General features: G+C 42.5%; 1 protein-coding gene across 2 annotated transcripts; it reads right to left on the reverse strand.

Moving 5' to 3' along the window:
• Nucleotides 1–458: 458 nt before the first annotated feature.
• GAR1 (GAR1 ribonucleoprotein) lies at nucleotides 459–12,922 on the reverse strand. 2 transcript variants are annotated; one of them, XM_088456395.1, is made up of 7 exons: nucleotides 12,816–12,921; nucleotides 8,746–8,987; nucleotides 6,706–6,860; nucleotides 5,414–5,473; nucleotides 5,043–5,193; nucleotides 3,522–3,608; nucleotides 459–898 (listed from the first exon to the last, which is right to left on the reverse strand). In XM_088456395.1, exons 2-7 carry the CDS (start codon nucleotides 8,984–8,986, stop codon nucleotides 888–890), a joined length of 705 nt encoding a protein of 234 aa, XP_088312521.1. In that variant the 5' UTR covers nucleotide 8,987; nucleotides 12,816–12,921; the 3' UTR covers nucleotides 459–887. The 2 variants fall into 2 exon arrangements, with proteins under 2 accessions (XP_088312521.1, XP_088312522.1); XM_088456396.1 differs by lacking the exon at nucleotides 459–898 and having other exon boundaries at nucleotides 3,514–3,608; nucleotides 12,816–12,922.
• Between the last annotated feature and the right edge of the window lie 1,464 nt (nucleotides 12,923–14,386).

Consider the following 14,386-nt stretch of genomic DNA (forward strand, 5'->3'; position numbering starts at 1 on the left):
CATCAAAAGACAGAGGTACTAATTAAGTCACTTGTGCCCCAAGCATTGTTACCCTTAAAACCTGGACCGTTAGGGTGCCTTGAGGACAGAGTTTGGGAACCTCTGGATTAACCTACGCAGCTTGGCTTCCTCACCCCGTTCATCAAGGTTGGGCCTTTCTGTTGATTGGTTTTGTCCATCATTGTTACCATCCCTTATGTCCCTGGCCTTTGAGGGATACACACCCGCTGCTTTTACAGTGTACTTACCCCCCTCTCTCCAGCCTGCCTTTTCCTTTCTACTTTAGGAATTGTTGTACATTGCACTCTTACTGCACTAGGTTGTCACCCACACTTTTTATTTTTATTCTTTGTGTTCAATCATTTTACAATGCTTTTTTTTAGTGCTTCTTGTGCCTTGTGATAAATGAAAGCACCTGTACCCATTACAATTGTAATAAGCGTATCAAAACAAACAAGTGAATTTGTAGAAATTTTTAAATTTTTTTTTAATTGGCTTGTTACCTTCAAGTGATACAAATCGTTTCATATTTACAATATACTGTTACCAGGTTTTGAAGAAGAGTTTCAAGTCCATAGTTTATGATAAACACAATGCTGCTAAAATACCAAAAAAATAAAAAATAAATTTCAGGGATGACAAGATTTGCCTAATGAAACGGCTTAAAAAAGGCTTCAAGTTAGAAAGATGACACACGACTGAGGTCCACACAGTGTTCCTGACAGCATACATGCACTGGGTACCAACAAGGGTCCTCTCTTCTATCTCACGCGCTGTGTTCGTTTCAACTTGAAAACTATAAATGAAGGTTGTCTTTCCACATGGTCTATCCCCAAGGAAGATGAACTTTAAAATACACCAAACAGCTGTGGAGTGTACAGCGCTCATCACCGACCTCCTTAAAAAGGGGGAAAAAAAAAAAAGAGTGATGCTTATTAGCATATCCATACAGTATCATGAATCCAATTCACCAGTAACTAGAGTTCTCAACATTTTAAAGGTGGAAAAAAGAAAACAGATATTACAAATACTAGAAAGTCTGCAGAGAGGGAGACCTGCATTGTGGTCACTACAACCTTGCTGCATAAATAAAACTTCAGACGTTTTCTGCATACGATGGCTGCACTTACATATACGCAGTACATATAAAGCACATACAAGTGACAAAAGTCACCTTCAAGGTGTGGGTTATGCAACCAATAGTTACTGTAACTAACTCAACCAAACAAGGATAGAGTAACTCTTAATTAATCTTGCATAAAACAAAGAGTATTCAAACAATTATGCAAGAACTGAAAATATTCACGCTGTAGATATATGTATATATAAGGTTTTGAGTCCAATAATAGTACCATGTGTTTTATAAAGGTTCTAGCAAATAATTATATTGCTGGTGTATATATAATCAAGCAGGATTTACACAATAATAACAATAAATAATGAAGATATGCAGGCAAACAAAAGGTAATGCATTGAATAAAACAAAACATTCATACATTCATGTGGCAAATAAATGGGTACACCTGTCTAGTAACAATTAGATCCCTTCTTTCCATTGATTTACGGCAACAACTCAATGGAACATGGACTCCGCGTGCTCTCTAAAGTACTGTGTAGATAGTGTACACAATGCTACCAAGGGGCGTTTCAAGAGAGGAGGGAGCCCTTGTGTAATCTCTGTCCGAGGCCCCCTCCTCTCTCTCCAGTGGCCGGCAGTGATAGACTCTGGGCACTAGTCTGTGCCCAGAGTCTACAGTGCATGCGCAGGTTACCGGAATAATGGCGAGGCAGCCAGGTTCCCGATGTTTTCCATACTGCGCATGCTCAAAACAATGGCTGCTGCGCCCATTTTCCAGACATTTTTGCAGCACAGACAGAACTCTGTAGTTGCAAGTATAATATGGGTGCAGGGTGTGCGGTGTGGAGCCCCCTGGATCCAGGGATCCGTGTGTACTGCATACTCTGCACCCATTATAAATACGCCCCTGATGCTTCCTGAATAATAGTCCACAATTCCCTAATATTCGGCAGTGGTAGGACTCGGCAATTGATTGGCAGGTTGAATTGCATCCCACGTGTTCTATTGTGTTCATAGCCGGCAAAAGAGGGGGGCCAACTCATAATGCCAAACTTACAGGAATGCTACTCCAGCCATAATCTTGTTGGTACGGACCTGTGCAGTGGCGCATTGTCATGCTGAAAGAGTCTACTCCCGTCTGAACGAATACATGATGATTCGCAAGGGTGGTTATGGAGGATCCACTGGTCAGTGATGTCTACATATGTATAATGGGTCCAAATGCAGGCCAGCATAAAAAACACCACACACCATAACAGGGCCACTGCCACCCTCGACTGTCCCTTGCTGGCATGCGGGTTTTTTCCAAAAGCGTAATCGTTCATCTGCCCAAAACAAGGGAATGTTGCACTGTTGTTGCTTGTGGCACCAACATTTTATCTACAGCAATGTCGCCTGCCGGTCGGATGTTACAGTGCGTGCCAGGCGTCACTATCCACAACCGTTATTTTGTCGGCCACAGCAGTGGAGCACGTTGGATGTCTACCCTAATGTTGTGTAATCGCGGTACACCCTTGAGATTGTTGCACACGAAAATACAAATTGTGTGTTGATTTCGAAGATATTTAGCGGAAGTTACCCTTTAATGCAGGGGGTGCTGTAGCGTGTACTGGGATCGGAAATGACTCAGTTTTTATGGTGCATAAGTATATAGTACGGTGTTAAATATAGCAATTAAATCTGAAGCACAATACAAGTGATCAATAATCAAACTTAATCAGACATTTGTATATCATAAGCAGTCAAATTATAAGTTTAAAAAAAAGCCTATTGTTCTCATGAGTGATACACAGTAAAAAATATTTACAATATTACAATAGGAAATTTGCAGATGCAAAGACCAGGAAGAAGTAAAAATCACAAATTTGCAGAGTGACAGAATTTATGCTTCTCCCTGTTTGAGCAGTATTGTGTACGCAATTTAGAAAAAAAAAATGTAGCCCTTGCTTGGAAGGAAGGGCCATCGAACTCCCTGATTTGTGTTATGGTGCCTACACAAATGGCAATATATTACCCGATCCGGGAGATTCCGACGCATCAGAACGACAGATCGTGCAAAATATGCCCAAATCGCGAGTCCCCACTCACGATCACTATGCGATGCGTGTTCCCACAGGTCGCGCATCGCATCTTCAGATCTGCCGTGCTGTAGGGCAGATCTGACAATCTCAAGTCACGATGCACTGGATAGTTTAGGAGGCACGATAGTTTGTGTGACAAATTGGCAGCTTTTTCAGACCAAATCGTGCCCACGACTGCCAGGGAGCTCCCGGGGAGAGTTCAGGGGGAAATCGTACACATCGTGGGATTGTGAGCACATCGCTATGTGTGTAAGCACCTTAACAGTGCAAAGCATCTGTCATACAGTGAGAAAGCAACAAGAAAATAAGGAATGAACTATATACAAGTTTGGAGACATAGTTTTACAGATCACATTAGTTACCTCTGAAGCCACGGCCTCCGCCACCTCCTCTGCCTCCCCTAAAACCACCACCTCCACCAAATCCTCCTCGTCCTCCTCGGAAACCACCTTCAAAACAAAACAGTACTTTTTAGCAAAGACTGCATCCTTTAATGAAAACACATTGCTGTATACAGGAAATTATTAATTCATAGTCAAACCACTGTGTATTAGATTTGCAAGGCTGCTTTCTTTGTAAATCTGATTAGTAATCATGCTTCAATATTGAGTTAACTTATTTTTCACTTCTACAGGTTATTATTGTTATATATATATATATATATATATATATATATCTCGAGTGATGATTGATGGCACCTAATGTAATAGTGTACTTTGATAAAATTTGATAAAAAATTTTTTTAAATGATGTCGCCTCAAATCAAAAAAACAGCGTAAGGACCCAATTGTGTTAAGAAATTTAAACCAGTGAATGGATCAGAGCGCCTACTAGTGCTTAGTTATATATTTGCTTATCTCAATAATGGAGGTCTGTATTTAGGCAAATACCCATTTATTTGCCAAAAGATGGACCTGAGAAACACCATTTCCTCCATATAACTTTTGGCGGCTATTAATCTTCTAAATAAAAGGTCTTTTTTATGTCTTATCATACAGGTATAGTATAATACATTTTGTTTGTTAAATAACGAAAGTGGTACTTCTTTTGCTAGGATACAAGTACAAATCACAAGTGCTTCTTCATGCACTTTACGTTATTATATATGCTTACTTACTGAGAAGGTATATGCTCAATAGAGACAATGCACTTGAACAGATCTGAATTACATTTTATGTTTATGACAGAAATATAGATATCTACAGTATATTTGTATCTACACTAGGGATGTGCAGGCTCGGATAGGTTCGAGTTTGCACGTGGAGTTCGGATTTTTCCCTCCAAAAAAACGGAACTCAGAAAGAGGCAAAACGTCATCTTGCATGGCCGAACGTCATCATTCCTGGACAAAAGTCTGTTTTCTGGCATTTAGGAGCAAATTGCTGATAATCAGTTACTCCCATTCCTTACCAGATTTTCATTACAACCAATCAACTAGTTCACAGGTTCTCAAACTCGGTCCTCAGGACCCCAAACAGTGCATGTTTTGCAGGTCTCCTCACATAATTACTAGTGAAATAATTAGCTGCACCTGTAGATCTTTTAAAATGTGTCAGTGAGTAATGAATACACCTGTGCACCTACTGGGTGACCTGCAAAAAGTGAACTGTGTGGGGTCCTGAGGACAGCGTTTGAGAACCACTGAACTAGTTGGTTGATTTGACAGATAATCTTTACGTGTGTATGCAGCTTAAGTATCTATTGTGTGCAGCATAGTGAAAAAATTTAGGCCATGGGCACAGAGGAAGGACAATAACCGTGAAAGAAAAATAAAGCTGCAACTAAAACATTAAAAAAAAAAAACATTTTGTGCAACTACTTATACACAAAAAAAAAAGAAGCAATTCAGACTGTTCCATAGTAGGAATATAATAGATACATACCACCCCCACGTCCTCCACCTCCTCTGCCACCACCTCTGCCTCGTCCAAACCCTCTACCTCCACCACGTCCACCTCTTGGAGGTCCTTTTTCACCAGGCGGCCGAGGGAGGAACCTTTGGAGTGGTAGCAGTTTTGCGGGATCAATGTAAAACTGGACAAATATAATATTATTATTACAAACACTGCTAATTAACACTTAAACTACAAAAAAAAAGTACAAGGTTTATAAGAATTAAAAAAAAAAGTAATAAAAAGCTATTTTTAATTAGCATATTAAGCCAATATTAATGAAACCATTCCATAGATGACTATTTTAATTTTATTTTTTTAAGTATATCTGTTCTCAATATCTGTAAAAAGGGACCACTTACCTTTTGTAACTTCTTAAATGATGATGCTTTCATATTGTCAGAGAGTTTAACAGAAAAATACTTTGGAGTTGTTAAGGAAGAGAAGTGAAAACGCTACCAAAAAAAAAATCTCCCCCCACATTTTGTCATATACAAGCTAAACAGATTATGGGAAGACTCGTAGGAGTTCCTGTGATGGCTGAAAGTCGAAATCTATTACATAATCCCCTACACCTGTTTAAGAAGATTAATTTATCGGGTATGTGAAGATAATGGATTTTACCACCTTGTATTCTGTAAAGTGTGGAGGAGACTCAGATTGGTAGAACATTTTTATCTGTACTAAGCACGAGCCAATCACTGACTGCGATGGCGGGCCTAAAGCGCCGCATTACTGTCATGCTGCAGCCGGTGATGGGCAGTGTTCTTGAAAATGGGGGCGTGTTGGACCAGTTTTCACGGCATACAAAGGGCCAGGGTCTGCCTCTTCCTATGCAGATTTCCTGGCCCCGGCAGAGCGACAACACCGGCCATTCTGTATAACCTGAGGATTACTCAGATGGCCAATTTTCGCAGACGATCTGATGCTGAATCCTCAGACGCAGCAGATCACAGAAGCTGGCAGGAGGCAACTAGTTATACAAGATGCCTCCTGCAGCACTGACCACCCAGTCATGTGTAGAACTATGAATCAGGGCCATAGACAGTGGAATCAATAGGCCAGATTCAATTACGTGCTGATGAACATCCTGCCATGTTCAGCTGTTTGCATTTTTGCCTATTACAGTAAGCTGGCCATCGCTAGCTTTTCTGCACACCTCAATGCGGTGCAAGGAAAACTATTGATGTTGCTGGTGGCAATGCATCATTCAGAAAAAGGAGCGGAGAATTGCATTGCCCAATATAACTGCACAAGTTTGTTTTGAAAGTTTCCTACTCCTCCACCAGTCCATTCATCAAGTAATCAGAGAATGGATAATACAGTATATGGCCTTAAATTTGCTGGTGTAGATATAAGTCTTCCTTTAATTTGGTTCCAGATATAATCCTTACCTTCAAGTAGGATTGTGATTGCATGATCAATGCTCAGTAAACATTTTAGCATTGTTCCATATTTCTACACTTAATTTGCAATTATTCATTTCTCTAGGATCTGCCATACTGTAAAGGAAACATTCATACAAAACAGTACAGCAACAGTAAGCAATGGTAATTTATTAAGACAAATCAGAAAATGGTCTCAGTGTTACCAAATGTTTTTGATATTAATCCAGAACATAATACATAAGTTATCGAATGTTTAGAAAGGATACAAAGTCTCGTAGCTGCCCAAATATTTCATCTATTTTTCCAATCTGCTCTTTGTTCTCTAGATAAATGGGGGCGTTGAAATAAGGTACTTTGTGTTCTTCTGTGATGCATCTACATACCAAGTCATCTTCACACGGATGCATGAACTCTCCAACCTCTGCAAGAAGATGATCATTAGTCACCAGACTTCAGTAACAGTTACATTGTTTTCTTTACAGATGATAAAATTGGATACAATTTATTATTGTCACAAGATATTGCAATTTCATTAAATAAAATAACTACTAGTAGTTAGCTACAAAGTCATCCATGTTAAACAGCCTCAACATGAAACAGATTATATAAAAACATACTTTTCATGCTGTGTAGATAAAATATAGTATGCTGTTTAAAGCAGCTTTACGGTCAAGTGCGGAAGTGCAGAGTTATAGACCTACCTCCTATTTGGAGACCCGAGTTTGTTTCATGCAGTGGTTTCCTCACGGTTTGATGGTTAGCCTAACTGAAAACCAGCACTGTGTGACGCTTTAGAGGGAGAACCGATGAGAAGCCACAATCACAGGCATTGCAGTTTCTTATTGGCCCTCCAGCTCACACTCCCATTTTGCAGCCATTTTAAAGTGGTGTAAAAAAATTGTCTAACTTTTTTGTAGTACAGCTTTATTGCAATAAAATAAATCTTTTCTGTGACTTTTCTCTTTCTCTACACAATGAGTGAGACTTACAAGGCGACTGTTAGTAACCCAATAAAGCAGAATTTTGGGTTACTATTATTTAATAACTATGCATTTGTTAAGCTTTTATCTTATTTGTGACCTTATCAGTGATTATAACATTTTTAACAATAATCTAGGTTTCTTACTAATTCAAATAAAAGTCCCTATATTGTGGAGGCACAGTGTCTTGTCACTGTACTATCACTAACTAGCTGAAAGTGCTGTGTAAAGTGTTCTGTGACTCCTCAGCCCACTGCATGTTAAACTTCCACGAGTTGCTCATCCTGCCCATTGTAACTTATGTAGATGGCAGCCTCACCTGTTACTCTCAAGGGCAGGATGAGCAACCCATTGAAGTGGTGATGTAAGGGGTATCCTGTTAGCTCACTATTAATTTTATCCTTGCATGACTTATCTCCAGTATTGCTTATTCGTACACTGCAACAAATGTAGCGCCCAACATGGCTGCCTTGCCTGGTGCTCTGTGTAGAATGAAAAATGTATGGGTCTGATGAACTCGCAAGGATTATGTCTAGTAATTTTCTCTCCCCCATTATATGTCATCGATTCCAGGCATTGCCTATTCTGCCCAGTGTGATCCTTGCAGTGCGCCTAAAATGGCTGCCTCACCTGGATCCTTCATGGGTAGGATGAATAATCCCGAAACTGATGAACCAAAATGTTCTTTATGTTATATTCTTAATTCCCATATACAGTATGGAAAATGTAAACCTCTGTATCATGCTATTTCTACCTGGTAAGCCCCTTGAGTCCTATTTGAAGAAAGAGCACTATATAAAATTATTATTATTAAATTCTAGGCTGCAGAGCCATGCTGACTGATTAAGATGGGAACACACTTGGCCGACCTATCCAACGATTGGTAAGTGTATACTTACCAATCGTCCTACAGATATGTCTGCACTGTCAGCGCTCGCATCACAAGTGGGTAGGTATTTGCATTTCGCCACCCAGTTGAGATGCCAATCACTGCCAGGGCCCCTGCAGCAAGTGCATGGGCGGTTGGTGGACAGACCGTACAAACAGCCAGATGCCCTGATATATATCATTTACAAACATAACACCCGTTGACTAGCTCACAATATAATCAGCGGCCTGATTAATCGGACGATATATATCGCCTAGTGTGTGCCCGGCTTTAAAATAATACTAGATACTACCAACTCTTTAGCAAGAGAGTGAATTTGTAAACAATGATTCCAACTCAACAAAACAGGAAGAAAAACATTAACTTTTGTAAAATCTAGTTCTCAACAGCATATTTTCTGGAAATAAACTTTTTACAATGTTTTAAATGCAACGTACCAATAACATAGTCCGGTGGTCCTTGGTCATAGCCTCCTCTGTTAAAACCTCCGCGTCCTCCACCTCCAAAGCCACCTCTTCCAAATCCACCACGGCCTCCTCCACCTCTTCCTCCTCCACCACGTCCACCTCCACCGCGTCCGCCTCCACCCCAGCTACCACCGCCACCACCTCCTCCTCCTCCCCAGCTACCACCGCCACCTCCACCACGGTTGAAGCCTCCTCTGCCTCGGTATGACATCCTGACCATATATAAAAAAGAAAAATTAATAAACATAACACACTGATTTGCAAGACATAATTTACAATGGGATAATGAGTCGTAATTTGTTAGCAATTAAAAAGGCTATTTTTCATGCCTAATAATTTTTACAAACAAGTACAAGTTCGTAGTATGCATTGAACCAGTACTGCACATAAATTAGTTTTAGACGCATACAAAGTCGCAGATGAGGCACAACAGTACTTGGTGTGAAAAAAGCTGTGACCGCTGCACTGGAGCTCTTTTTACACACATTCGAACGCATTTGCACACAGATGTTCAAATGTTGCACATAAGTGCAAAGTAGTTTTGTCACTTACAGTTGCTTTATTTATGTGAAGATGATGCACATTTACAGTGAGAGACGCTCAGCGAGGGACCTGGCACTTACAGGGGCTACCGTGGTTAAATAAGTAATATAACCAAATGGTTTTGCCTTATTCTTCATATCTGCTCCTTAGCATTTTACCTGCAGGGCGTTAAGCACCCTTCCTTGTGAACTACCAGCTATACCAGGAGTTGGGCGGTCTCTCCATAAGTCTGGAGTCTCCGGGGGCCATTCAATTGTTGCGTGGGCAGCAATAATTAAGCCCCAATTTTACAATACAATTGTTTGGGGGCTCAGTAGCTATCGTCCTCTTCACGCCCTATTAGACCGGGTTTAGGTGTGTAAAATGGCTAAACCCGTCTATAGTACTGGTTAGGGCGCCCTAACCATGGGTTTCTCGCACTCCCTTGAGTGTTGCTTCGTGCTCAGATGAAGAAACACTTGAATTGCTTCGTCAGGCGCCTTCATAAAAAAACCACTGGCTAAACTATTGAATCGCCCCCTCCGAGAAATTCTGACAGAGAAGGAGATTAGAACCAGCGGCAGCTCCCAGGCTGCAGTCCACACCTCCTGGGTGCTGCGGTGGCTGTGCACGGCCCTCCTTTTTGATTGTACATATGTGAGAAAAAATAGCCACACTGGAAAAAAAAAAAAAGCATGAGCATAAAATGGCATCGGCTAGGGGCTACATCTGCCGAATAAATTTGCCATAATAAAAGCAGAAGCACTTCCTATTGGAAGAGCTTTCTGCTGATAGCAGCCCAGGGGGAGAGGAAACACCTCCCTCTGGGACTGCCTGCCTGACATGTAGTGTGATTAGCCGAAACAATAGGAAGCGCTTCTGCTTTTATTACGGAGGGCTGCTAAGTCACTTGCAGCTGCAGGAGATCAAGGGTGGGGGGATCACAAGTGGGTGGCGGATTTTACTGGGGGGGCTGCAGCCCCTAGGTTAAATCTGCCACCGATTTTAACTTACTGCTATTATATTAGGTAAAGATCAGTCACTTACACGTTTTGTCAAGATGTTCAGATGTGAGCACCAGTCATAGATTTAACAATTATGAGCAACTTACAGAGCTTTTATATTTGCCATTTACAAATAGGAAAAACACACAAAAACCTCAACTCGTGCATTCATAACTTCCCACATTGACTTATGAAATTACTTAAATCCTAGTCTTCCCCTACCCAGACTTTCACCCATTCAATCTATTTTTTTTGCAGCAGCTAGACTTATTTTCCTTGCAAAATGCTTCTACTGCTGCGCTATCAGTCCTTATACTGACTTACTGTGTTTTACTGAATCCAATGCACAATATTTCTAATAATATAAATAAAGTGCTACATCTTCCCTGGTCTCAATATCTCCCACCTTCACTCCCCCTTCTCAATGCTGTGTAAGATCTGAAGCTCTCATCCAAACTCATTACCTACCTCCATTCCCCTAATGCAAAAAGACTGTCTCCTAAGCAAAAAACCTTCCCATAAAAGCAGCTCTTTAGGCAAGCTTATAGCATTTCTGAAACATGTCCCTAGGCTGTTCTACCATCCTTTAAACAGTTTACTCAAAGCAAACATTGATCTCCTCCTATGTTATTAAAAAAAATTTTTTTTTAAATAAACACATCCGAGCACCTCCCCAACCAACATGTGTATATAGTATGTCTGTGTATGGATCATATAATCTATTAGGCAGTTTTTCCCATTTCAATTTGAACAGACCAATATGCATTCTATAGCACTTAACATCATGTATTAAACTCCTATTTTCATAGGATTAGTCTTACCTAGTTTCCTTATGGGTGTCGGGATTCTGGGCCTGATTCAGAGCCGGACGCTCTGACCAGAGCGCTCGCTCTGAATCAGGGCCGGCCTACCTAAAATTGGAGCGGCCTCCTGGCCGCTCGCATAGCTATGGGGGACCACCCACAGCTTATGCGAGCGGCCAAAAAGATGGTCGCGATGGTCAAGACCATCGCGACCATCGGGCTTGCGACGAGACCCTTGTGGTAGGGTCTCGTCTGCCGCAAGCCCGGAGTGCTTTTGGCTCTATCAGAGCCAAAAACACTCCCACTGACATCACTAGTGATGTCAGTGGGGCCGGACCCAGATGGTAGGCGTTCCCATGGGAACGCCTCCGTCTGGGCAGCCACGCCCCCGGCACGGCCACCAAAGGAGGTGTGCTGTCAATCACCATCGACAGCACGCCCCCTTTGGAGCGAGACCCCGAGCGACGGCTTTCCCGTTGCTCTCCGGGTCTCGTGCATGTGCACGACGGATCAGCCTCCGTCGTGCGCATGCGCATTTGGGTAACATCGACCCGCTTGCGAGCGTACAGCGCTCGCGAGCGGGTCTGAATGAGACCCTCTGTCAGGATGCCATTGTCGGTATTCGGACCAGCAGCACCATGACCACCGGGATCTCATACCCAACCCTTTCCACCTAGCCCGTCTGGACTTTTTGGAGTCCGTGTGACAGATAGGGACCTTCCGCTGACAAGAAATGCAATTTGGCACATCCACAACATAACAGACATGCCTTCTGAGGGGTTGGGTGTGAAATCCCGGCTGTTGGGATGCCACTGGTCAGAATACAGACAACGGCATCCCAACAGCCAGAATCCCGGCACGCATAGGGAAGACAGGTAAGTATTTTTCTAACTCTTACCCTAACCTCCCCCCTAGTGCCTAAGCCTAAACTGCCCCCTAGTGCCTAAACCTACCCCTACCCCGATGCCTAAACTTAACCTCCCCCTAGTGCCAAAACCTAACCTCCCCACAACATAATCCTAACACTCCCTAACCAGTTCCTAACCCTCCCCATAACGCCTAACCTCGCTACCAAACACCCCGATACTTGCCTCCAGGATGCCGGTGGTCGGGATCCTGGTGCTGGTATTCAGACTGTCGGCATCCCGCATGCCGGGATACTGACTACAGCCCTTTCTGAGTGCTCTGTGCAGCTACATTTGAAGGGGGAATTTGTTGTAGATAGGCTGATTCCCATCAGAGCCTTCAATGCTCAGGGTCTTTGAATGACCGTCCTATACCTCTCTAGTCTATACACCTCCTAGGCGTGTTTAAATATCTGATGTTCTCAGATGCTCCTTTGTCCATTTGATACTCATATGTGGTCAATACTAACATATTTATAAAAAGGTTTTTTTTATATCCATTTGTTTTAATTTCGATTGGTGATAAATATATGTCAGATGACAGAAGAGCCCTGTTTGCTTAAAATGTTGAATGACTATTTCAGTTTGTATCAACTTCAGAAAATTATTAAATATATATGGTATATAGCACCATTACGATAGTGCCATTGGAGATGTATATAGGCTTACCAGATCATTACTTTAAACCGGGACACTCAAGTTCTGTGACTGATTAAAACCAGGCTTGAAGTCAGCCAGCCACAGAACCTCTGTAACTCATGAGTACCCGGTTTACTCGGCTCACTCATACATCTTATATCACCCACCTCCTGTATGGTCCCGGAGACGCGATCTCCTCCACCGAGTGCCGCTCGCCAACACGTGGATCTGCCGCTGCCTGCGAGTCACTTCCGTCGCGTTCTGGTTACGTCATTTCGATGACACCAATTTCCATATAATAATAACAGCGCTTCCATCCCACACTCACAGTATCGGTGGGTTACAATTGTTTGTGTGTAGATTTGTGGATGGAAATAACACACAACTGAGAGGTTCTGATAAATATTCTGCAAATACAGGCTGTATCAATTATTGAGTTCTTATTTTAAACTTAAAAAAATAATAATAGACTAACATGATTATTACTATGTAGTATCTATATTTTTTTTCTCCAAGCTTCTCTCTTTGGCCATTTGAAATGATGGGACTTAGGGCCTGATTCAGAGACGGTTGCAATGCTGATGTTTTTGCAAAATGACCATACTGCGTATGTGTCAGAATGTGCTGCGATGGTCTTGCGACGGCGGCCACAGAGAGGGTTTGCCCACAAAGTTATTGACAGTCTGGGCCTGATTTATAGATGTACGTTCCCCTGAGGATGAAGGCACACCTCCGATTGTTAGCGGTCTGTCCCTGTGCAGGACCCGTTCTGAATGTATCGAATGAGTCCTGCGATCTCGCTCACAGACCCCCCTGCAGTATGATTGATATGCTGCGGCGTTTGGGGCGTGCCTAGTCACCATTCCCGGAAATGGGGGCGTGTTGCCCCTGCTTTTTGGGAGGGACGAGGCCAGAGTCTGCATCGGCAGATACAGATTCCTGGCCTAATACATGACTAGGCACCAGCCTGGCTGTGGCAAGCTTCAGCTCCTGCAGCCTGACCAAAGGAGCAACCACCGCAATGGTGATTCCACAGTGTGACGTCTGTCGCAGTGCTGGAATCGCAAATACAGCAAAGTGGTGTCTGACAGCTGCTTCTGCATTTTCATCTGAGATGGACGGATTTGCAAAGCTGCTTGTGCGTCTCTGCCAGTCTGTCTATCTCTAAATCAGGCCCTGAGTCAGTGACCGTTTGTGGGCGGTAATATGAGGTTGGAAACTGAAGTACAGGTGTGTCACGACCTTTTGGGTACATGTCACAGCCTGTAACTGAAATCCCATACGCAGTTGTTAAGACTCTGGTCTCAGTTTCGTTGGCCATTCTGTGCACTCAATGCTGTGTCTTTGTACACAACTGGGTTGGATTTGCAAGGTTGCCTGTGTGTGCCTCAATACAAATCCTGGCTGCGGTGTCATTTGAATATTTTCGCACAGTAGCCTGCAAAGACGCAGTCGCAAGAGGATTTGCATCCATCTCTGAATCAGGCCCTTGGTCATGCACATAAACAGCATTAATGTGATTGCATATTATGTGTACTTAAATCAAAGTCTGTCTACACATCCCAGCATGCCTTGTCACAGTTTTGCTATTTGGCCATGCTAAAATTGTTGCAAGGCATGCTGGGATGTGTAGTTTTACAACAACTGGAGGGCCACTTATTGCCCAGCCCTGGTCTAAAGGATATTGCAAGCCTTATTAAAAGTACTGAAAAGTATCATCACTGTACAACTGTGTGGT

This window comes from Taudactylus pleione, unplaced genomic scaffold (assembly GCF_031769625.1).
Source record: "Taudactylus pleione unplaced genomic scaffold, aTauple2 ptg000703l, whole genome shotgun sequence".
Classification (NCBI taxonomy): Eukaryota; Metazoa; Chordata; class Amphibia; order Anura; family Myobatrachidae; genus Taudactylus; species Taudactylus pleione.

What these genes read in the sequence shown, in the direction of transcription:
- GAR1 (XM_088456395.1), bottom strand. Translation starts at nt 8,986, where the DNA reads ATGTCATACCGAGGCAGAGGAGGCTTCAACCGTGGTGGAGGTGGCGGT. An exon ending in ACCACCGGACTATGTTATTG is followed by an intron (nt 6,861 to 8,745) that starts GTACGTTGCATT and finishes ATCTTCTTGCAG; the next exon opens with AGGTTGGAGAGTTCATGCAT. An exon ending in AGGTGGAGGACGTGGGGGTG is followed by an intron (nt 3,609 to 5,042) that starts GTATGTATCTAT and finishes TTTGTTTTGAAG; the next exon opens with GTGGTTTCCGAGGAGGACGA.